Source organism: Pristiophorus japonicus, chromosome 17, assembly GCF_044704955.1.
Source record: "Pristiophorus japonicus isolate sPriJap1 chromosome 17, sPriJap1.hap1, whole genome shotgun sequence".
Taxonomy (NCBI): Eukaryota; Metazoa; Chordata; class Chondrichthyes; family Pristiophoridae; genus Pristiophorus; species Pristiophorus japonicus.
Genome location: NC_091993.1, coordinates 113,796,007 through 113,819,770, shown reverse-complemented (window position 1 = coordinate 113,819,770; position 23,764 = coordinate 113,796,007). Strand labels below are relative to the sequence as shown.

The 23,764-nt window shown below is 45.0% G+C and overlaps 1 protein-coding gene across 3 annotated transcripts in view; it reads left to right on the top strand.

Annotated features, from left to right (window-relative positions):
- Positions 1 to 23,764, top strand: part of LOC139227943 (ubiquitin carboxyl-terminal hydrolase 49-like) — a 65,070-nt gene that overhangs the window by 36,279 nt on the left and 5,027 nt on the right. For 2 of the 3 annotated variants that reach the window (XM_070859101.1, XM_070859100.1), the window contains 3 exons: positions 19,277 to 19,475; positions 20,687 to 20,795; positions 23,343 to 23,563. In XM_070859101.1, the coding sequence (XP_070715202.1) occupies positions 19,277 to 19,475; positions 20,687 to 20,795; positions 23,343 to 23,563 (529 nt within the window). The remainder of the gene's footprint in view (positions 1 to 19,276; positions 19,476 to 20,686; positions 20,796 to 23,342; positions 23,564 to 23,764) is intronic. The other variant, XM_070859102.1, reaches the window with a different exon arrangement.

Below are 23,764 nucleotides of genomic sequence, written 5' to 3'. Positions count from 1 at the left end.
AGGAGTAGGCCATCTAGCCCCTCAAGCCTGCTCCGCCATTCAACTAGATCATGGCTGATCTGGCCGTGGACTCAGCTCCACTTACCTGCCCGCTCCCCATAACCCTTAATTCCCTTATTGGTTAAAAATCTATCTATCTGTGATTTGAATACATTCAATGAGCTAGCCTCAACTGCTTCCTTGGGCAGAGAATTCCACAGATTCACAACCCTCTGGGAGAAGAAATTCCTTCTCAACTCGGTTTTAAATTGGCTTCCCCGTATTTTGAGGCTGTGCCCCCGAGTTCGAGTCTCCCCGACCAGTGGAAACAACCTCTCTGCCTCTATCTTGTCTATCCCTTTCATTATTTTAAATGTTTCTATAAGATCACCCCTCATCCTTCTGAACTCCAACGACTTAAGACCCAGTCTACTCAATCTATCATCATAAGGTAACCCCCTCATCTCCGGAATCAGCCTAGTGAATCGTCTCTGTACCCCCTCCAAGGCTCGTATATCCTTCCTTAAGTAAGGTGACCAAAACTGCACATAGTACTCCAGGTGCAGCCTCACCAATACCCTGTACAGTTGCAGCAGGACCTCCCTGCTTTTGTACTCCATCCCTCTCGCAATGAAGGCCAACATTCCATTCACCTTCCTGATTACCTGCTGCACCTGCAAACTAACTTTTTGGGATTTATGCACAAGGACCCCCAGCTCCCTCTGCACCGCAGCACGTTGTAATTTCTCCCCATTCAAATAATATTCCCTTTTACTGTTTTTTTTTTCCCCAAGGTGGATGACCTCACATTTTCCGACATTGTATTCCATCTGCCAAACCGTAGCCCATTCGCTTAACCTATCTAAATCTCTTTGCAGCCTCTCTGTGTCCTCTACACAACCCGCTTTCCCACTAATCTTTGTGTCATCTGCAAATTTTGTTACACTACACTCTCCCCTCTTCGAGGTCATCTATGTATATTGTAAACAGTGTGGTCCCAGCACCGATCCCTGTGGCACACCACTAACCACCGATATCCAACCCGAAAAGGACCCATTTATCCCGACTCTCTGCTTTCTGTTAGCCAGCCAATTCTCGATCCATGCTAATACATTTCCTCTGACACCGCGTACCTTTATCTTCTGCAGTAACCTTTTGTGTGGCACCTTATCGAATGCCTTTTGGAAATCTAATTACACCACATCTATCGGTACACCTCTATCCACCATGCTCGTTCTATCCTCAAAGAATTCCAGTAAATTAGTTCAACATGATTTCCCCTTCATGAATCCATGTTGCGTCTGCTTGATTGCACTATTCCTATCTAGATGTCCCACTATTTCTTCCTTAATGATAGCTTTAAGCATTTTCCCCACTACAGATGTTAAACTAACCGGCCTATAGTTACCTGCCTTTTGTCTGCCCCCTTTTTTAAACAGAAGCGTTACATTAGCTGCTTTCCAATCCGCTGGTACCTCCCCAGAGTCCAGAGAATTTTGGTAGATTATAACGAATGCATCTGCTATAACTTCCGCCATCTCTTTTAATAACCTGGGATGCATTTCATCAGGACCAGGGGACTTGTCTACCTTGAGTCCCATTAGCCTGTCCAGCACTACCCCCCTAGTGATAGTGATTGTCTCAAGGTCCTCCCTTCCCACATTCCTGTGACCAGCAATTTTTGGCATGGTTTTTGTGTCTTCCACTGTGAAGACCGAAGTAAAATAATTGTTTACGGTCTCAGCCATTTCCACATTTCCCATTATTAAATCCCCCTTCTCATCATCTAAGGGACCAACATTTACTTTAGTCACTCTTTTCCGTTTTATATATCTGTAAAAGCTTTTACTATCTGTTTTTATGTTTTGCGCAAGTTTACTTTCGTAATCTATCTTTCCTTTCTTTCTTGCTTTCTTAGTCATTCTTTGCTGTAGTTTAAAATTTTCCCAATCTTCTAGTTTCCCACTAACCTTGGCCACCTTATACGCATTGGTTTTTAATTTGATACTCTCCTTTATTTCCTTGGTTATCCACGGCTGGTTATCCCTTCTCTTACTGCCCTTCTTTTTCACTGGAATATATTTTTGTTGAGCACTATGAAAGAGCTCCTTAAAAGTCCTCCACTGTTCCTCAATTGTGGCACCGTTTAGTCTGTGTTCCCAGTCTACTTTAGCCAACTCTGCCCTCATCCCACTGTAGTCCCCTTTGTTTAAGCATAGTACGGTCGTTTGAGACACTACTTCCTCACCCTCAATCTGTATTACAAATTCAACCATACTGTGATCACTCATTCCGAGAGGATCTTTTACTCGGAGATCGTTTATCATTCCTGTCTCATTACTCAGGACCAGATCTAAGATAGCTTGCTCCCTTGTAGGTTCTGTAACATACTGTTCTAAGAAACAATCCCGTATGCATTCTATGAATTCCTCCTCCAGGCTACCCCGTGCGATTTGATTTGACCAATCGATATGTAGGTTAAAATCCCCCATGATTACAGCCGTTCCTTTTTCACATGCCTCCATTATTCCCTTGATTATTGTCCGCGAAGTTATTATTTGGGGGCCTATAAACTATGCCCACCAGTGACATTTTCCCCTTACTATCTCTAATCTCCACCCACAATGATTCAACATTTTGTTCATTAGAGCCAATATCATCTCTCTCAACTGCCCTGATATCATCCTTTATTAACAGAGCTACCCCACCTCCTTTCCCTTCTTGTCTATCCTTCCGAATTGTCAGATACCCCTGTATGTTTAATTCCCAGTCTTGGCCACCCTGCAACCACGTTTCTGTAATGGCCACCAAATCATACCCATTTGTAATAATTTGTGCCGTCAACTCATTTACTTTATTTCGAATGCTGTGTGCGTTTAGATAGTGTTTTAATACTAGTTTTTAAACCATGATTTTTAGTTTTGACCCCTCCTGCAGCCCCTTTATATTGTCCCTTCCTGTCACCTTGTGGTTTACACTTATCCCAGTGCTACTCTGCTCTGTTGCCTCCTGCCTTTTGCATTCTTTCTTGGGGTCCTATTCATCTGAGCTCTCAGCCACTCTAACTAACTCAGAGCCCTCTCCTGGGTTCCGAATACTCCTCGCATTGAGGCACCGAGCTTTTAGGCTTGCCTTTTTATTACACTTTGGCCCTTTAGAATTTTGCTGTACAGTGGCCCTTTTTGTTTCTTGCCTTGGGTTTCTCTGCCCTCCACTTTTACTCATCTCCTTTCTGTCTGTTGCTTCTGTCTCCATTTTGTTTCCCTCTGTCTCCCTGCATTGGTTCCCATCGCCCTGCCATGTTATTTTAACTCCTCCCCAACCACTTGCAAACACTCCCCCTAGGACATTGGTTCCGGCCCTGCCCAGATGCAGACTGTCCGGTTTGTACTGCTCCCACCTCCACCAGAACCGGTTCCAATGCCCCATTCAATGAGCTAGCCTCAACTGCTTCCTTGGGCAGAGAATTGCACAGATTCACAACCCTCTGGGAGAAGAAATTCCTTCTCAACTCGGGTTTTAAATTGGCTTCCCCGTATTTTGAGGCTGTGCCCCCTAGTTCTAGTCTCCCCGACCAGTGGAAACAACCTCTCTGCCTCTATCTTGTCTATCCCTTTCATTATTTTAAATGTTTCTATAAGATCACCTCTCATCCTTCTGAATTCCAACGAGTAAAGACCCAGCCTACTCAATCTATCATCATAAGGTAACCCCCTCATCTCCGGAATCAGCTGAGTGAATCATCTCTGTACCCCCTCCAAAGCTAGTATATCCTTCCTTAAGTAAGGTGACCAAAACTGCACGCAGTACTCCAGGTGCGGCCTCACCAATACCCTGTACAATTGTACATTACCTTGCCCAAATGGCCATACTTTGCATACAAGACTTGACAATGAGCATTGGGCAAGGTATTTGATTTTGGAATGCATCACAACTGAGCCCAATCCTCTACTTGCCCACCATCGACACGTGCACTTTCCAGCACTGCTCACTCTGCAGTCATCTGGAGTGGAAACCCTGGTGGAATTTTAAAAAATTTCCTTTGGGACATAATCTATTCCCCACCCCTCGCCCTCCCCATTTGTGATGCCACTGAAGTAGTGCATACCACTGAAGGGAGCCTTTTTCACCAAAGTAGAGGCCCAGTAATGATCTGTCAGATATGATTTATATTCCACAAATCAGCTGAACCAATAATCTGTCACGAGTTCACTGTAAGCCTCACAAGGTTTTCGCTGCTTAGTGTCCCAGGACTCCGTCCGTCCTTTCTCTGTAGAATGCCAGGAGGCTCCACGTCCCGTCAAGCCCCAGGCCTTTGAGCAGCTGTGCTTTGCTGCCAGTTTCCAATATTGCCCATTGCTTCAAAGAGAGCAGGGGTGGCGGGGGGGTGAAATTTACAACCGGGGCAGCTGTGTCATATTGCAGCACCACTTCCACTGAAAGTGATTCTGTAATATAAACAGGGTGTTGAAGTATTTACACTGCAGAGATGGTTCTGTGGGAAGTATGCAGCCACGGTTTAGACGCATCACTCTCGTTCAGGACGGATATTGACATTTCTACCAAAACGGCACGTTTGTGATCAAATTGCCTTTGTTTTGCCTCGCTGTGCTTATTTTATAATGGTTCCTTCCAGCTGCTCTTCTAAATTCCCATGGTATCAGCTGGAATACCTTTAAGTCAGCTCATTTGCATTGCAGCAGACAGTAGGGCAGCCAACAAAGTGAAACCCTGGCAGTATTAAATCTGAACATATGTAAGTGTGATGATTCGGGTCAAGCCATTGTGCACTTCGGGCTTTTCGTGCTTTATTTATATTAATAGCTTCCAGAAGTAACTCTACACTGTGAATAAGACGGCATCGAGGACTCCCGAGACTTAAACCTCCACCTCAGCAGGTGGTGGTTCTTGGGTCTCTCGAGTCCTCTGTGCCGCCTTATTCACAGTGCAGAGCTGTTTCTGGAAGCTGTTAATATGAATAAGGTATGAAATGCACAATGGCTTGACCTGAATCGTCACACTTGCATATGTTCAGATGTAATACCGCTGTGGTTTTTGGTAGGTAAAGTAGAAAAGCAGATTATCTGTTTTTTAAAAAAAAAAAAGGGTGAGAGACTGGGAAATGCTGGGACCTGGGAGTCCTTGTACACGAATGACAGAAAGTTAACATGCAGTGTCCTCGACCAGGCTAACATCCCCAGCATCGAAGCATTGACCACACTTGATCAGTTTCGCTGGGCAGGCCACATAGTTCGCATGCCAGACACAATGCTCCCAAAGCAAGTGCTCGATGTGGAGCTCCTTCATGGCAAACGAGCCAAAGGTGGACAGCGGAAACGTTTACAGCAAGCAATTACAAAGGGACTGGAGTGCAAGAGTGAAGAAGTCTTTGGGTCTTGGTGAGATCACACTTGGGGTACTTTGTGCAGTTTTAGTCTCCTTATCTAAGGAAGGATATACTTGTCTCGGAGGGAGTGCGATGTAGGTTCAATAGAGATTAGAGGACTGTCCCATGAGGAGAGATTGAGGATATGTGGCCTATATTCCTTTGAGTTTAGAAGAATGAGAGGTGGTCTGATTGAAACATAAAATTCTGAAGGGGTTTGACAGGGTCGATGCTGGGAGGATGTTTCCCCTGGCTGGGGAGTCTAGAACCAGGGGTCACAGTCTCAGAATAAGGGATTTGAAATGAGGAGAAATGCCTTCATTCAAAGTGTTGTTAACAATGTTCTCTTTAATCTACGTGGCCGAGCAGTGATCTGGAGGTCCTGCACAGCTGGCTCGGCAGCTTTTAAAAGGAAAAACTGCGCATGCGCGGAATTGTGAATGACCTGCACAACCCGTTAAAGGAGTATTGCGGTCCTAAAAAAAGAATTCGAGGGAACATTGGTTGTGAATCTTTGTAATTCTCTACCCCAGATGGTTATGGACGCTCAGTTGTTCTGTATATTCAAGACAGAGATCAATAGATTTCTGGACTCTTGGGGAATCAAGGGATATGGGGATAGTGCAGGAAAGTGGAGCTGGGGTAGAAGATCAGCCATGATCTCATTGAACGGTGAAGCAGGCTCGAGGGGCTGAATGGCCGCCTCCTTCTCCTTCTAGTTAAGTTATGCTTCATTCCTGCCTCCAGGGCCAAGACTTGGGAACAAGAGTCGGCCGATCCGGAATCGCATCTTTACATTCCTGAGTGTTAAGCAGCTGCAGTGCGCAGCATTGCTGCCACTGTCCTCTGTCTCAACTGCCGTATCGACACTGCAGGAACTTGGAACAGAGGGAGCCCTCTCTGTTTTGGCACTACTTCCGCTGGGATATGTTCTGCAATATAACTGGTTTACCTGGTGCTTGATCAGTTGGCGGGTTTACATATAATGGTACAAGACCCACCAGCAGGGTAAAAGCCATATTCGCGGTTTTGAAAGACTCAAGTACAGTTGCAGGCTAGCTTATTTCTTCTTGCCTATTTGAATCTGCAATACATACAGTAAAAGAAAAAAGACTTGGATTTATATAGCCGGATGTCTCAAAGGGTTTTACAGCCAGTGAAGTACTTTTTTTTGGAGTGTCGTCACTGTTGTAATGTAGGAAACGCGGCAGCCAATCTGCGCACAGCAAGCTCCCACAAACAGCAATGTGATGATGACCAAATTATATGTTTTTTATGTTGATTGAGGGATAAATATTGGCCAGGACACCCCTGCTCGTCTTCGAAATAGTGCCGTGGGATCTTTTACATCCACTTGAGAGAGCAGATGGGGCCTCGGTTTAACGTCTCACCCGAAAGACGGCACCTCCGACAGTGCAGCACTCCCTCAGCACTGCACTGGAGTGTCAGCCTCGTTTTTTTTTGGTGCTCCAGTCTCTGGAGTGGGACTTGAACCCGCAACCTTCGGACTCGGAGGTGAGCGTGCTACCCTCTGAGCCACAGCTGACAGTAGAATTCTACTTTATCAGTAGAAATTGTGTACCTTTGCTAATCTTTATCCACTAGAATTTTGGCTACACTGGATAAATTTCTAGGCAAATGTCAACTTAAATTACAGGCAACAACGTTCTTAAATTGTGAAATGTAATAGAATACAAATTAAGATTATAAACAAGATCCGATATATAGACACTTTTTAACCGCATCCATGCCTTTGTTACCTCTAGACTTGACTGTTCCAACGCTCTCCTGGCTGGCCTCCCAGGTTCTAGTGTATGTAAACTTGAGGTTATCCAAAACTTTGCTGCCTGTGTCCTAACTCGCACCAAGTCCCGTTCACCCATCACCCCTGTGCTCGCTGATCCACATTGGCTCCCGGTTAAGCAATGCCTCGATTTTAAAACCCTCATCCTTGTTTTCAAATCTCTCTGTGGCCTTGCCCCTCCCTATCTCTAATCTCCTCCAGCCCCCACAAACCCCCATCCCCGAGATGTCTGCGCTCCTCTAATTCTGCCCTCTTTCGCATTCCCAATTTTAATTGCGCCACCATTTTGGTGGCAGTGCCGTCAGCTGCCTGGGCCCTAAGGTCTGCAATTTCCTCCTCTAAACCTCTCTACCTCTCTACCTCTCCTTCCTCCTTTAGGATGCTCCTTAAAGCCTACCTCTTCTGCCCTAATATCTTGTGTGCTCAGTGTCAAATTTTGTTTAATAATCGCTCCTCTGAAGTGCCTTGAGACGTTAAAGGCGATGTTGTTGTTTACCAAGACCAAAAAGTGACGGTAAGAGTCAGCAGGCTGTTTTATTCTCCCCAGTTCAGAGATGGTTCACTCGGTTGATTCCTGAGATGAAGGGGTTGTCTTGTGAAGAAAGGTTGGGCCTACACTCATTGGAGTTCAGAAGAATGAGAGATGATCTTACTGAAATGTATAAGATTCTGAGGCGGCCGGACGGGGTAGATGCAGAGAATGTTTCCCCTCGTGGGGGAATTTAGAACTAGGGGGCATAGTTTCAGAATAAGGGGTCGTCCATTTAAAATGGAATTGTGGAGGAATTTCTTCTGAGTATTGTGAATCTTTGGAATTCTCTGCCCCAGAGAGCTGTGGCGGCTGGATCATTGAATATATTTAAGGTAGAGGTAGACAGATTTTTGAACAATAGGGGAGTCGAGGGTTATGGGGAACGGGCAGGGAAGTGGAGTTAAGGCCAAGATTAGATCAACCATGATATTGAATGGCTGAGCAGGTTTGAAGGGCCAAATGGCCTCCTACTCCTATTTCTTATCCCATTGCCCTGTGCTGCAGCTCAAGGTGGTGACTTCTGCCGGAGTATATTCTACAAGGTGCTAACTATGGGCTACACTGTGTGTCAGCCAGGATAGTGATCACTGGTAGTTATTTGACCCGTGGAACGGCAGGGCTGAGCGAATCCAACCCTTGTGTATCCACATAACGCATTTCCTACAGAAGGTCACCACAGCAGCTGGGAGCTGAAAGCCAGACAGTCTTCCCCCTCCCCCCCCCGATCGGGAAACTTGGACCGAGGCCCCTCCTCCCCGGGCTCAGTTTGCTTTTCGGAGAAGCTGAGTCAGTAGCATTGGCGGGGACCGGGCAGCCGGTTCCATCTGGGCCGCAGATGCTGTCTGTTACAATGCAGCGACACGAAGGATAGTGGAGCAGAGCGACTTGTCTATGTGTTTTTCTTTGAAATATGCGGCTGCAAGTTGTGTGAAAATGTGATCCGTATTGTATCTGAAAAGTTAAACAAAGCCATGTCAGAGTGGTAGAGTGCACGTTCACAGCCACGATTTCCCCATGTGCAAAGCTTCCCATTCTCATCTGGACCAGTATTTTTACAAACTTTTCTGTGTTGGCTCCTCCAGCAAGTATTGACACACTCCCAAGGGTCCCCAAGTTCAGTGTCAGATACCCAAAAGAAATCAGTGCTCTCATTGCAGAAAGCATTCTTTGGATAAAGCGACATAAATAACATCAACAAATAACACACCAAGTCCGCGGATACAGGGGGAAAGGAATGCCGCGTTTTGAAACTATTGTGTTCTTGTCACGTGATAGGTCCACACTAGATGGTCAGAAACCTGATGACCTTGCTAACCCCACGTTGATCTTAAATCATCAGAGAAACAGCAACGGATTTATTTAGTGAGCACGGTGCCTTAAACGACTCTCGCATGCCTCCTAGTGGCCACCTCAGGAACAGCGATGCCAGAAATGTAATATCCAATCTCCTGCTTTCCTTCGGCACCGTGGAAATGGTGGCTCCGTTGGGAGATTAAAATTAAATCGGGGGTTAAAAAACTAAACTAAACTAGTAAAAGTCTGAATCATAAACCTTTGCAGCCCAGAAGGAGGCCATTCAGCCCATCATGCCATGTACCAGCTCTCTGAAAGATCTGTCCATCAATGTTCCCTTTAATTCTTTAGCTTGCTGCGGGCCCATTCAAATTTCCGCAGGTGCGGGATTTCTTCAATGTAAAATCCAGCGAGCCACCTGCACGGGACCTCCAGATCACCAAACAAGCGTACAGCTTAGCGGGAACATTGCTATCCACTTAGTCCTAATCCCTGTCCATTTCCTAAACGCGGTATAGTTATTGCAGGGGCAAACCTGGTTCAATATGGGGATAGCTAGTGGTGGTACCAGGATTTTACATTTCAACCAACTCAATTACAGACTTGCATACAAAGATATTGGACCTCAACCTACTTGAGTAAGATGTAATAATATACGAGGAGCAAAGCAACAGTTATCCGATGTCCAGCTTCGCGTCAGCGCTCCCTAGAAAGTACGTCATTGCCATGTCATCTTGCTGCAGACCGCTTTCTGCAATGAATTCTGTTATTGGAACAGATGGCTGCAAAATAAAACTGGCCCTTGTTGCCCACCCAAGTAATCCCACAGAGTTAAAATTCCAACCGGCTCAAATATTAACCGTACAAGATTTTCATTCAATTTTACATCAAGTTACTGGCCTTTCAACATGCAAACCAGCTTTGCTTTCCTCTTCGCTAACTGACTTTATCCAGAAGATTTCAACCCTCAAAAGCAGATACTCTTCATCCATATCTGCCTCATCAGACCCTGGCTGTGAACCACAAAGCCTTCCTTCAGGGACTTTAGAGCTAAAAGGGTTAAATTCTGAGCACAGGTTGCATAGACTAGGCTTTTATTCCCTCGAGTGTAGAAGATTAAGGGGTGATCTAATTGAGGTTTCAAAATGATTAAAGGAGTTGATAGTGTAGATAGAGGAAAAACTATTTCCTCTGGTGTGGGAGAGTCCAGAACAAGGGACATAACCTTAAAATTAGAGCTCGGCAGTTCAGGGGTGATGTCAGGAAGCATTTCTTCAAAGGGTAGTGGGAATCTGGAACACTCAAATGCTGCTGAGACTGAGGGTCGATTGAAAATTTTAAAAACTGAGATTGTCAGATTTTTGTTAGGTAAGGGTATTGAGGGTTACGGAACCAAGTCGGGTAGTTAAGATACAGATCAGCCATGATCTAATTGAGTGGCGGAACAGGCTCCTGTTCCTATGTTCTTCATTTGTGCTGTATACCTCATCTGCGTTGCTTTCATGATTTCTTTGTATCCGAATCTCTTCCTCCTGAAATCCACAGTTACAATCTTCAATCTGAACATGTCTCTAAAGCTATCTCGTGTTCTATCTGTTTGTTCTGTTGATTTCCAGTTGAGTCCACCACTACAGTTCCCAGTCCTTCGCAACTCAATTTCACTCAACATTTCTGCTTTCACTACTTTCTCCAAACTGGAAACCGCACATTCAAAAAATTCTCCGCACACTCCGGTCACCTTTCTTTAAATCTAGAATATCAAGTGGTCCAACGCATCAGCTTTTCAGTCTGCATCTAATTATAGAAATTAGTTTCGCAGATTAAATAAAGCTTTTCAAATCTGATTAGATTTGTGTCCACATCTTCAGCCTTCCACCCATCATGGTCACATTTTCAGGGTTTTAACAGACACGTTAAGCAAGCCCCTAACTCGCACTCCAGTTGTTACACAAACTTTAATCTTTATTTTAAACTCTTCAGACTGTTTTCACGCCACCCCAGCCCTTCTCGTCGCTGACTAGTATTTACACCTGGAAAATTGTTCATGCCCAGTATCCCTCACGCCATCCTCCCTCCCCTTTCAGATTCTGTCTGGCCAGTGTATTAACAACTAACCCTGGCCGACTTATGGCAAATAAATGTTTTCAACAAACAATTGGAAGGTGATGGCCTTCACAAAAGGCCATTAACTGAAAATCAACTGAGGCCAAAAAAACTGCTTTTGGTATCCTGGGACTGAAATGATACCTCCAGAATTTGACACTTGCATGCTTTTACCATATCAGCACATGTCAATGGTTTTTGGAGAAAAGAGGAAAACATTGGGGAATTAAAGGAACCGATTGAGCTGTGCAAATGCGCTGAAATTTCCACTTCGCTGTTCCAATAGTTTAAAAATTCAATTAAGAATTTAATGTTTTTATATTCTTGAACAGCTTCCAATGCTGCTGCTCTGTAATTCTGTCCATTCACACTATTGCTGAATTGCCCCACGTATGCTGTATATAGGAACGTTGGGAACAGGAGTAGACCGTTCAGCACTCGAGCCTGCTCTGCCATTCAGTTAGATCATGGCTGATCTGTACATTGAACTCTGTTCATCTACTTTTGCTACATATCCCTTGACACCCTTACCTAACAAAAATTCTATTGATCTCAGTCTTGATCATTTCAGTTGACCCAGCATTCACAGCCTTTTGGGGGAGAGAGTTCCAGGTTTCCCTTGCTCATTGTGTGAAAAATGTGCTTCCTGTCTGCTGGTGAAAGGCCTGGCTCTAATTTTAAGATTATGCACTTTTGTTCTGGATTTCCCCATCAGAGGAAACATTTCTTTGTATCTACCCTATTGAGTCCCTTTGCCATTTTCATAGAATCATACAGCACAGAAAGAGGCCACGTGACCCATCACCCCTTACATAGAATCATACAGCACCGAAAGAGGCCACGTGGCCCATCACCCCTGTACATAGAATCATACAGCACCGAAGGAGGCCACTTGGCCCATCATCCCTGTGCTAGCTCTTTGAAAGATCTATACAATTGGTTCCACTCTTTTCCCCATAGAAAATGTTTCCCTTTTCGTGTATATGCAATTCCCTAATGAAAGTTACTGAATCTGCTTCCCCCACCCTTCCCGGCAGTGCATTTCAGATCATCACAACTTGCTGCATTAAAAAATTCTCATCTTCCCTCTGGTTCTTTTTGCAAATGCTCCTAAATCTCTGTCTTCTGGCTACCGGCGCTCCTGTCAGTGGAAATAATGTCTCCTTATTTACTCTAATCGAAACCCCTCAGTTTTCAACACCTATTAAATTTTGCCTCGACCTTCTCTGCTCGAAGGACGACAATCCCAGCTTCTCCAGACTCTCCATATAACTGACGTCTATCATCCCTGATATAATTCTGGTAATCCTCCTTTGCACCCTCTCCAAGACCATGACATCCTTCCAAAAGTGTGGTGCCCAGAATTAGAAACACTATTCCAGCTAAGGCCGAACCAGTGATTTGTTTAGATTTAGCATTTTCTGTCTGAATCATACAATGTTACAGCACAAGCTGAAGGGGCCTCCTTTTGTGTTGTATAATTCTAAGCAGGCCATTCAGCCCATCATGCTTGTGCTGGCTCTCATTTGATCCATTCCTCTGTTCTTTCCCCATACCCTTTGCATTTTTTCTTCTATTTATCCACTTTCCTATTACAAGCTGTTGTATATTCTGCTTTCACATTGTGTCAGCTGTGGCTCAGTGGGTAGCACCCTCGCCTCTGAGTCAGGAGATCGTGGGTTCAAGTCCCACTCCAGAGACCCAAGCACACAAATCTAGGCTGACACTCCAGTGCAGTGCTGACGGACGTGCCGTCTTTGGGATGAGACGTTAAACCGAGGCCCTGTCTGCTCTCTGAGGTGGAAGTAAAAAATCCCATGGCACTATTTCGAAGAAGAGCAGGGGAGTTATCCCCGGTGCCCTGGCCAATATTTATCCCTCAATCAACATAACAACAAAAAAAAGATGATCTGGTCATTACCACATTGCTGTTTGTGGAAGCTTGCTGTGCGCAAATTGGCTGCCACGTTTCCCACATTACAACAGTGACTACACTTCAAGAGTACTTCATTGAATGTAAAGTACTTTGGGATGTCCTGAGGTTGTAAAAGGCGCTATATAAATGCAACTCTTAATGTTAAAAAATCCCCCTAACGTCTGTTATTTTCAGTGATCTTAAATTTATGCCATCTAGTTACTGACGTACCAACAAATGGAAACAACTTTCCCCAATTTACCTTATTAAAGCTCCTCATAATTTTGAACCTCGATTAGATCTTAACCTTTCATTTGGTGAAACGAGCCCCAGTTTTTGTATATTCTTCTAACTAAAAGCTGTGAACCCTGATATTTTAATGAATCCCTTCTGCATTCTTGGTGTCCTTCCTAAGGTAAAATGCCCCAAACTGCACACACTATTCCAGCTCTGGTGCAGTCATTTGTATAGGTTTGACATTAACTCTTTGTTTCCCCATTCTATGACCCTACTAATAAAACCTAGGACCCCGTATGCTTTTTTGAAAGCTTAATCAACTTGTCCTCCCATTTTTAAAGATTTGTGTATCTGAACGCAGTTGGGTCAAAATCCTGGAACTCTCACCCCAACAGCACTGTGGGAGTCCCTTCACCACACGGGCTGCAGCGGTTTAAGAAGGTGTCTCACCACCACCTTCTCGAGGGCAATTAGGGATGGGCAATAAATGCCGACCTTGCCAGAGGTGCCTGCATCCTGTGAATGAATAAAAAAAAAAATCTGCTCCTTTTAAAACCTGTAACATAACCGACTCTCATGATTGCTATGCACAGCCTTATTGCTTGTGTGGTCTTAATCGTACACACTGCCCTTTGTCTTTCAGTGTCCCTTAACTATCCATATTTTTCCAGCAAACAACTTAAGTAATTTATCTTCCAGCAAATATGCTTTCCTCCTTTATTTTTCACTATGGGGGAAAACATTAGTGCATGCTTGGATCCTCACTGCCTCGAGACAAGGTGATCTAGCGCTGTAATCGATCAGTATAGTTGTACGCGTTATCACACAGTAGCAAAGCGTGAATTTGTTTTCTTCACACCCAGTCAGTGAAATGTCGCTTCATTCACCAGTGGTTCAGTTGAGAAAGGCAGCATTTAACTAAGCCATACCGGTGCTCCTGGTCTATGCTGAGTTAGCCGGTAGCTTCGATAGAATTAGAGAGAATGCAATTGGCCTTGATTTTTTTTTCTCTCGCTCTCTGCTTGAGAAGCAGGGAAATTAATCATGATTGCTGCTCATCATCACTGTCCAGTGATCACTGTTTGCAAGGTGCCAGCATTGGGTGAGGATACGATTGAGCTGGGCTTATGATACTCCTATTATTCTTCTTAGGCAGTCCCCTGGAGTCGAGGATGACTTGCTTCCACACTAACATTAGTTTGAAGGTGATTGATGAGCCCAATGCGGGATCTACAGTCTCTGTCTCGGGTGAGCCATGAGGGTCCTGGTGTTCCAGGTCCCGAACTTCATTTTAAAAGGTAGAAGATGCCGGTGCGTGAATTCTTTTCAAGTGGGGTGGCCATTGCACACCAGCCACCACAAAGGCTTGACCGAGCAAGGTCTTGGTCCAATGGCAAGGGCTTAGCACACACAAACTGCTGCATAGGCTTAGCATACACACACATTTCTGCTGACCCCCCCCTCTTCAGTCCCCCCTCCCTGGTTTTCCGAGATCACAGTGTGTAGGTGAGCGCATTAATCTTTGAGCAGCTTGTGTATTTACCCGTAGAATACTGACACTGTACCCCGGGCCCCCTGGCTCCAGCAAGCTGCTCTCCATGCACTTTTTCTGCTCTCTCCCCAGCTGCTCTCGCTTGTTACAGTGCTAGAATAAGCTACCAACTCCTGCTCTAATTTCATGCGAAGAACGGCTAGTTGGGTTGAGGTGAGGTGCTGACCAGCACGTATAGAACTGTAGCCCAGCATGTTCAGGTGAGGAGCATAGAAACCCAGAGGGTTTTTTTTTTAATGTAAAGGAGTGTGAGATGTTTCCTAATCAAAAGAAAAGATTAATGTGATAGCCTGCCTGACCACTCCTGCGGAAAGAGGTGCTGTCATTACATAGTCCTTGTTGGTATATTACTGTACAGGTACTGTGAATGGGAGTGTGCAGTTAAGCTGCTCAGTCAAACCTGGGCTCCGTGCACTTGCAATCAAGCTGTGACTCAGTGAGTAGCACTCTCGCCTCTGAGTCAGAGATTGTGGGCTCAAGTCCCACTCCAGAGACTTTTTGAGCACTAAAATCTAGGCTGACACCCCAGTGCAGTGCTGCGGGAGAGCTGCACTGTCAGATCTTTCGGATCAGATGTTAACCGGGGCCCCGTCTGCTTCCTCGAGTGGACATAAAAAATCCCATGGCACTTTTTCGAAGAAGAGCAGGGGAGTTATCCCCGGTGTCCTGGCCAATATTTATCCCTCAATCAACATCACGAAAACAGATTATCTGGTCATTATCATTGCCGTTTGTGGGGGCTTGCTGTGCGCAAATTGGCTGCAGCGTTTCTTGCATTACAACAGTGACTACACTTCAAAAAGTACTTCATTGGCTGTAAAGCGATTTGGGACGCCTGATGGTTGTGAAAGGCGCTAGAGAAATGCAAGTCTTTTTCTATGATCAACGAGGTTAAACAGGATAGCCGGTTCTTTTAAATTAGATCAGCGCAAGACTCTCCTTTTGATATTGGGGTAGCCTCACTCGTGTTGATGCTTTTGGGAATGCAGTAGTGCTGTCACAAAAAAAAATATCAACACAGATTCATTGCCTTGGTGACTGAGTGAGTGAGTACATGCAACTGAGCCGTATTGAGCAGAAGGGTCCCAGATTTTATCCCTTGTGTGCAGCATTAGTTGATCTCGGCCAGTGGGGATGTAAAAATTGGCTACGGAGAAAAAAATCACACAAGCTTCTAGCTCTTGACTGCTATTCATTGCCACTGCTGGGAAGGGTGTGTCTGGGAATCGATAGAGGTTAGGATCGGCGGGGTTTGTGATGGTTGTAAAACAGTGTGCGCTTATAGCGCCTCAAACGTAGTAAAATGTGCCAAAGTGCTTCACAGGAGCATTATCAAACAGTTTTACTCTATGCCACATAAGGAGCTATTGGGACAGGCGACCAAAAGCTTGGTAAAAGAGGTTGGTTTTAATGCCTTAAAAGAGGAGAGAGAGGTAGCGAGGTTGAAAGGCTTCGGGAGGGAATTCTAGAGTTTAGGGCCTAGACAGCCGAAGGCACGGCCGCCAATGGTGGAGCGATTTAAAATCAGGAATGCTCAAGAGGCCAGAATTGGAGGAGCGCAGATATTTCGGAGGGTTGTAGGACTGGAGGCGGTCACACAGATAGTTAGCACTCCATGGTGATTTGGCCCGACAACACTCGATCTAAGCTCACAATATTGATTACTTGGGTTAACTACCTGAGCATGGGGCAGCATCTTCAGGCAGAAGCAGAAATGGGCAATTGTCTGTACCACGGTGTTGCCTGAATTTGTAGGGTTTTTTTTGTTAAACCGTACTAATTCGGACACTTAAAATGATGTTGCTGAATTTATTTTAAATGTATTTGTCAACGGGCACTGTTAGTGAATGCATAGCATTTGCACACCTCATAGCTTGCATTTGGACTCGTGCCTCAGAAGAGCAAGATGTGGACTTGTCAGTTTGCTGGTCTCAGTTGCACTATTCAGAAGGGGGTGGAGAGGGAGTTTAATTCGAGGGCAAGTCACGAGCGACTGTGTATGCATCTCTCCTAGCAGGGCTCCAAGTTTATGCGAGTTATCATTGCTGGAAGCCTTCCAAGGGGTTGCCTGCACACCTCAACTGAGGATTGGCATGAAGGGAAAGGAAAGAAGTGCACTGGGGAAAAAATGAATTTAGGTGTTGGCCATTTATTGGAAGGTTAGATTTGAAAGTCAAATTAGGCAGTCAATTAATCATCTAGATACCTTGAACCTAAAAGACAGGTTCAGCTATTCCAAGGCGAGGAATTAATTATAAAGTTGCATCGGTAAATGGTGAACAATTGTCTCAATTAGAACTAACCCCTTCCATAATAACATCCCTAATTGCCTTGTCCTCGGATTACTGAGTGCTCGTGTCTTGCTCTGCATTTGCACTGTAAACTGCAGCATCGTTTGTCTCTCTGGCACTAAAACGTTGTTGGTTAAATCTCGAGTCAGCGCCTGAGTTGACTCCGGAGCAAAGTGTCAAAAGACTCCTTCCTCCGGGGCAGCACTTGGCAGCAATGCTACATTTATGTTGTTAAACGTAGTCAGTTTGGCTCGGTTCATAGAGCAGTAATGGGAAACACAAAGGGCCGAAATAAACTTGGCCACGTTTTTGCATTTCTCGGAGGTTTACATATATTTATACAAAGTAAATGATTTTCATGGTGTTAGTGTAACAATACAACCAATAAAGACTTGCATGTATATGGCGCCTTTCATGACCACTGGACATCCCAAAGCGCTTTACAGCAACTGCAGTGTTTTGTGAAGTGTAGCCACTGTTGAAATGTGGCAGTCAATTTAGGCACAGCAAGCTCCCACAAACAGCAATGTGATAATGACCAGATAATCTCTCTTTGTGATGTTGATGGAGGGATAAATATTGGCCAGGATACCAGGAAGAACTCCCCTGCTCTTCAAAATAGTGCCACGGGATATTTTACGTCCACCTGAGGGGGCAGAGTTTAACATTTCATCCGAAAGACAGCACCTCCGACAGTGCAGCACTCTCGGTACTGCACTGGAGAGTCCGTCTAGATTTTTTTGTGTGCTCAAGTGCCTCGATATAATATGTACATTGAATCAGCCAAAAACTGATGAGGAACTGCACCCACTGGGGCAAACCATGGGCGTGTATCTGGATGACCGTGGACACATTTATTATGCCTGGTGACGAATTAGAATTATTCCAGTAAATGTTGGCACCTGCATCCTGCTTAGTCCGAGTCCTGCACTAAATTTCTATCTCTCAATTGCATTGATTTCCAAGTAATTGCTCTTGTTTGTAAATCTCTCTCTGGTCTCACTGCACCCTACCTCTCCCGGCTTCTTCAATCCCACACGCTGTTTGCACTCTCTGATCTGTTGACTGATGCCATGTGTGTACCTTCTCTCTTCCCCCCTCCACCACACCAGCAGTAACAGAGCTTGCATCTGTCTGAGCTGGCATGCTTTCTTAACCTCAATCACCTGCTCTAACTCACCACATGGACAGCAGCAGTTCAAGAAGGCGGCTCACCACCACCTTCTCGAATGGAATCGTGGATGGGCAATAAATGCTGGCCTTGCCAGCGACACCCACATCCCATGAACGAATAAAAAAAATCTCTTATCTTAACTCCTTCTGGGTTGTCTTATTGTCTTTCCCCATTTCCCCCTTTGTGAAGTGCATTGGGACATAATACCCTGAAAGTCTGAGTGCAGGTAAATAAAACTATTCAACAAAAAAGGCTACAGCATTTTGCGTTATATAAATGGGGCAAGAAGTATTGCTAAACTTGTTCAAAGCTACAGTTAAGCCACAATTGGTGTACAGTGTTCAGTCTTGGGCACTCCAGTATAGAAAGAACATTAAAAGCCATAGGGTCACTGAGATGATATCACGGATAGGAAACTCAAGTTATGAGCAATGTTGCCTCTAATTTATTTTGGCGGGGGGGGGAAATCGCACGACTCATTGAAAATTCTGCGCATGCGCGGTGTTTCCATTTAAAAGCCGGTGAATTGGCTGCGCGGAGCTCCAGAGAGCTGCGCGGTAGCTTAAAGGGCACACTGGTTAGGAGTCCGATCTACTGGGACTATTTCCACTGAAGCAGAGGAGGCTAAGAGGTTTTTAAAATTCTGAATGATTTTGATAAGGTGAATAGGGAAAGCCTATGGTGCCATTCACAAGTGGTCATCAATTTAAAATGGTCACTATGACAATAAGACTATTGTATCTACGAGGGCTGTTGAGCGTAGAACCCTTTGCCACTGGCACCAGTTGAGCAACAGACCATTGCATCTTTTAAGGAAGAAAATGAATAAATATTTGAAGCGGAGAAAAAGAGACGGCTTGGAGAGAAAGGGGTAGCGGGCTTCATTTTGGAACGCTATTGCAAAGAATTGGCACAGATGGGCTGAATGGCCTCGTTCCATGCTGTAAACCGGTTGGGTTAGCCACTTTAAGTAGTCTGGGACTTATCCTTTATATTGGCCCCTTCTACAGGTCACATGCCTGACGTGCAACTACAAATCCAACACCGTCGAACCATTCTGGGATCTTTCACTGGAATTTCCCGAGCGTTATCATTGTCTCCAGAAGGGTGCTATCCAGCATAAAGAATGCACTCTGACGGAAATGCTGGCAAAGTTTACAGAAACCGAGGCTTTGGAAGGGAAGATTTACGCCTGCGACCAGTGTAACAGTAAGCAATATCCTTTTAAGCGAGTTTTCCCCTCAGTTTGACACTCTCCATCCAAGCTCCCACGTTGGTGAGGTGCTAGACGGTGTAGAGTGGTTTTATTCTAGTATGTGCCTCGACCGTGAGTGTTGGCAGGCTGTCTTAAGCCCAATCCTGTCTTGGCTGTGCGTTTGCACAAGCAGACGTGATCGCTAAATGATAACCAGCAGCAGCAAATTTGGCTGAGTTTTAAATCCCCCTGACCAATGGTTCTGAGACCAATTGTTCGTCCCTGTGCTGAGATAGCAACTCCATAAAGATCAGGGATCATACCTGGAACTGAATGGTTCAGCTATACACTGGCTCAAAAAAATGAGTCTCTGTTTAAACAAGTATTTGTAGTAGTTTCATTGCATTGCACTCAGTTACTGTTAGATCAAAACGCCTGTTGATCATTTGCACTGAAGGGAAAATCAGGGAGCTCAGCACAGTGTCTGACCGAGACTTCCACCAAACAACCAAGCTGCCCTTCCTTTGTGCAGAGCAAACTTGCGCTCTCAAGCATTGCCATAAATAAGACAATGGTGTATACTGGCGCAAACCAGCATTAGCCCTGAACGCTGTGCTGGTAACCTTTTTGCTCCATATAGATATATATATTTCACATTGCTGCCACAGCAAGCATTTATTGCCCATCGATAATTGCCCTGGCCTGGAGAAGATGGTGGTGAGCCACCTTCTTGATCCAATGGTCAAGCACATTGCTATTCCTCTGCTGCTGGGTACTCCCACAACATGGTCAAAGACTGCTGTGGGGTCTGGAGTCACATATAGGCCAGACCAGGTAAGGACGGCAGATTTCCTTCCCTAAAGGACATAAGTGAACCAGATGGGTTTTTACGACAATCTGGTAGTTTCATGGTCACCATTACTGATCCAGATTTATTTAATTGAATGAATTTAAATCCCAGAGCTTCCACGGTGGGACTTGAACTCGTGTCTCCGGACCATTAGCCCCTGGATTAATAGTGCTAAACATAACCAGTATGCTACCATACCTTGATGCGATAATTAACGGGCTGAGTGGTTAACCTTTTTTAGTTGAAAGTTTGAATAATGCTATTTTAATTAAATCGAGATGGGAGGAGGCTTGCGTGGCGCTTAAACGCCGGCACAGACCAGTTGGGCCGAATGGCCTGTTTCTGTGCTGTAAATTCTATGTAATTACTTTTCAGGTAAACGACGGAAATCCTCACCAAAGCCTCTCGTCCTGACAGAAGCTCAGAAACAGCTAATGATATACAGACTACCTCAGGTCCTCAGGCTGCACCTTAAACGATTCAGGTAGGATGAATTTTTCTGCAGCTGCAAAGGATTGCATTAATACCTAGTAACATAAGAATTAGGAGCAGGAATAAGCCCTTCAAGCCTGCTCCGCCATTCACTAAGATCATGGCTGCTCTTCGACCTCAATTCCACTTTCCTGCACTCTCCCCATATCCCTTGATTCTGTTAATAACCAAAAATCTATCGATCTCTGTCTTGAATATACTCAGTGACTGAGCATCTGTGGGTAGAGAATTCCAAAGATTCACCACCCTCTGAGTGAAGAAATTTCTCCTCATCTCAGTCCTAAATGGCCGACCCCTTATTCTGAGACTGTGACTCCTGGTTCTAGACTCCTCAATTAGAGGAAACATCTTCCCTGCATCTACCCTGTCGAGCCCTGTAAGAATTGTGTATATTTCAATGAGATCACCTCTCATTCTTCTAAACTCTAGAGAATAAAGACTTAGTCTGCTCAATCTCTCCTCGCAGGACAACTCCCCCCGCCCCCCCCCCCCCCAGTCCCAGGAATCAGTCTGGTGAAACTTTGTTGCACTCCCTCTGGCAAGTATATCCTTCCTTAGGTAAGATGATCAAAACTGCACATAACAGTTAAGCACCACATGAATTCCAACCTGTTAGTTGTACTTCTGCCACTCCAACTCTTCATTTCCAGATAAGGAACTTCACTTTAAAGCTCCTGAAAACCTACCTCTTTAACCAATCTTTTTGTCGTCTGCTGTAATTTCTTCTTGTGGCTCGGTGTCAAATTTATCTGTTTTGTCTCATAACACTGCTGTGAAGCATCTTGGGACGTTTTACTACGTTAACGGTGCTAAACAAGTTAAAAGTTGTTGTTGATGATCCAGCTGAATCTGCCCAGAAGTGTGTAGAGATTTTTGAACCATCAGTGAGTATATTCTGGTTACAGTCTAGCTTCTGCACTGCGTTGAAGATTCAGTCTGTGGTTTCATTATATTTTTCTGTTGTGTGCTTCATTTCATTACAAGCACTAAATTAAATTGTTTCTCTTTTTGTCCTCCTAAATGATCATCGCATGAACATGCGAGCCACTGTGGGGGGGACTCTTTTCTCCCCCCCCCCCTCTCCCCCCCACCCCCATCTCCCCCCTAAAATAAGTCTTTGTATTTGATGTTTTATTGTTATAACGATTAACTTGCTGCAGGGCAAAGCATGTTATAAAATGCTCTGTGTCGATGGGAAGTGCAATCCTTCAAGCGCGCTATCGGTGATACGCAGGTGGCCGCTCTTGCACCGTGTATAAGATGAGCTCTTTGTGGCAGTGACCTATTGGTGCTGGGGCTCTAAAGCAGTACATTATTTTGTTTATTGATTACACCAGGCATAACACTACTATGGACAGTTAATGCATATTATGTGAATTGTCCAATAGTGTACAGTCTTGCGCAAGTAGAAAATGTATCCTCACAGCATTCTTTCATGTCTGTCACCTCACCCCACCCCTTTTGTCTTTCACGTCCCAATATTGAAGTGTCTTGTACGTTGAGGAGGTTTACTAGTTTAGTCCCTCCCCTCACTGGTTTCCCCGTACCGCAAGCCATCCCCCCCCACACAGGAGGGAATTTGCTTCCAGACCTCTGCCACTGTTCCATCACTGGCTACTAGCAGGTGCACCTGTCCTAATGTCCCCTTGTGTGGCTTGGCGTCAAATGTTGTTTGAGGACGTTTTACAACATTAAAGGCGCTTTGTAAATGTTAGTTGTTGTACACGGGACTAGTCTAGGACTAGTTTACTTGCCTTTGATTCCTCTCCTCCCAACCTGCTCCGTCCCACACCTTGGTCAGGAACCTGCTGTGTGGGGTTGCAGGCACGGACTCCATTACACTGTCCTAACAGTCACTGATGTTTTACACCTTAATGGATTGTCTGCAGTTAGACATCATACCTCCTTTTGTCTCCTTGTGTATCTGCGCCTGTTGATAAATGTGTCCTGTGTTACTTAACCTTTACCCTGTTAAATAAATCAGTAGTGTGGTACGCTTCATACCACAGATGCATTGCCCCATGTATTCGCTTCCTGTTTTTTATTTCTGGTGCTATTACGTGGGTGTTGGTCACTCTCCAATTCCTTGCCCAAGTATCCATTACTTATTCCTTGACCGTGAGTGTGACGCAGAACACTGAGCGTCACCAAGCTATTCGGCTGTGGAATGAATCACAGCCGAGGCTTATTCTGTCTTTGCTTCATATCCACATTTTCTACCGGGACCATTGAACGGTGATCAGGAGGTGTAACCCTGATTTGTATTGTATTTGTTGCTGCTTTTCCTACCCAAGGATACCGAGTTCAGTTATACTGCCTCTACCCCTGCTGTGGTTGAGATTAACTATCTCAGCACACACCGGGATGGAACATTTCACCTTTCGGGTCTGTACGATGAGCTGATGATTTGAACTGTTTTTTGTTTGAACAAAATGATAAAATACTGACTTTATCCGGTTATCTTGTATAGAATGTGAGGATTTTTTAAACAGGGCATTGATGTACTGTACTCGTGTTCCTTATTTCCCTCTTGATGCAGCTACTGTGTTTTTAGGTGGTCTGGCCGCAACCATCGTGAGAAGATAGGGGTGCACGTCAACTTTGACCAGGTATTAAACATGGAGCCTTACTGCTGCAGGGACCCTTCCTCCGCTCTCGGCAAAGAGAGCTTCATATATGACCTCTCGGCTGTGGTGATGCATCATGGGAAAGGATTTGGCTCAGGACACTACACCGCATACTGCTACAACACAGAAGGAGGTCAGTTTGCTGTAACTAAGAAAGGGTCATAAAGGCAGCCAGCTGTCGCTGCTTTAGAGCTATATTGGTCAAATGCCTTTCCCAGCAGACTAAGAGCTTCCAAGTTCATTTCTCAATTTGTACTCATGTCAGCAGGTGTCTACAGTGGGTGTCAGTGCCCCTGGGCTAGGCGTCTCGCCACTGATTTCAGTCCCGAAACAG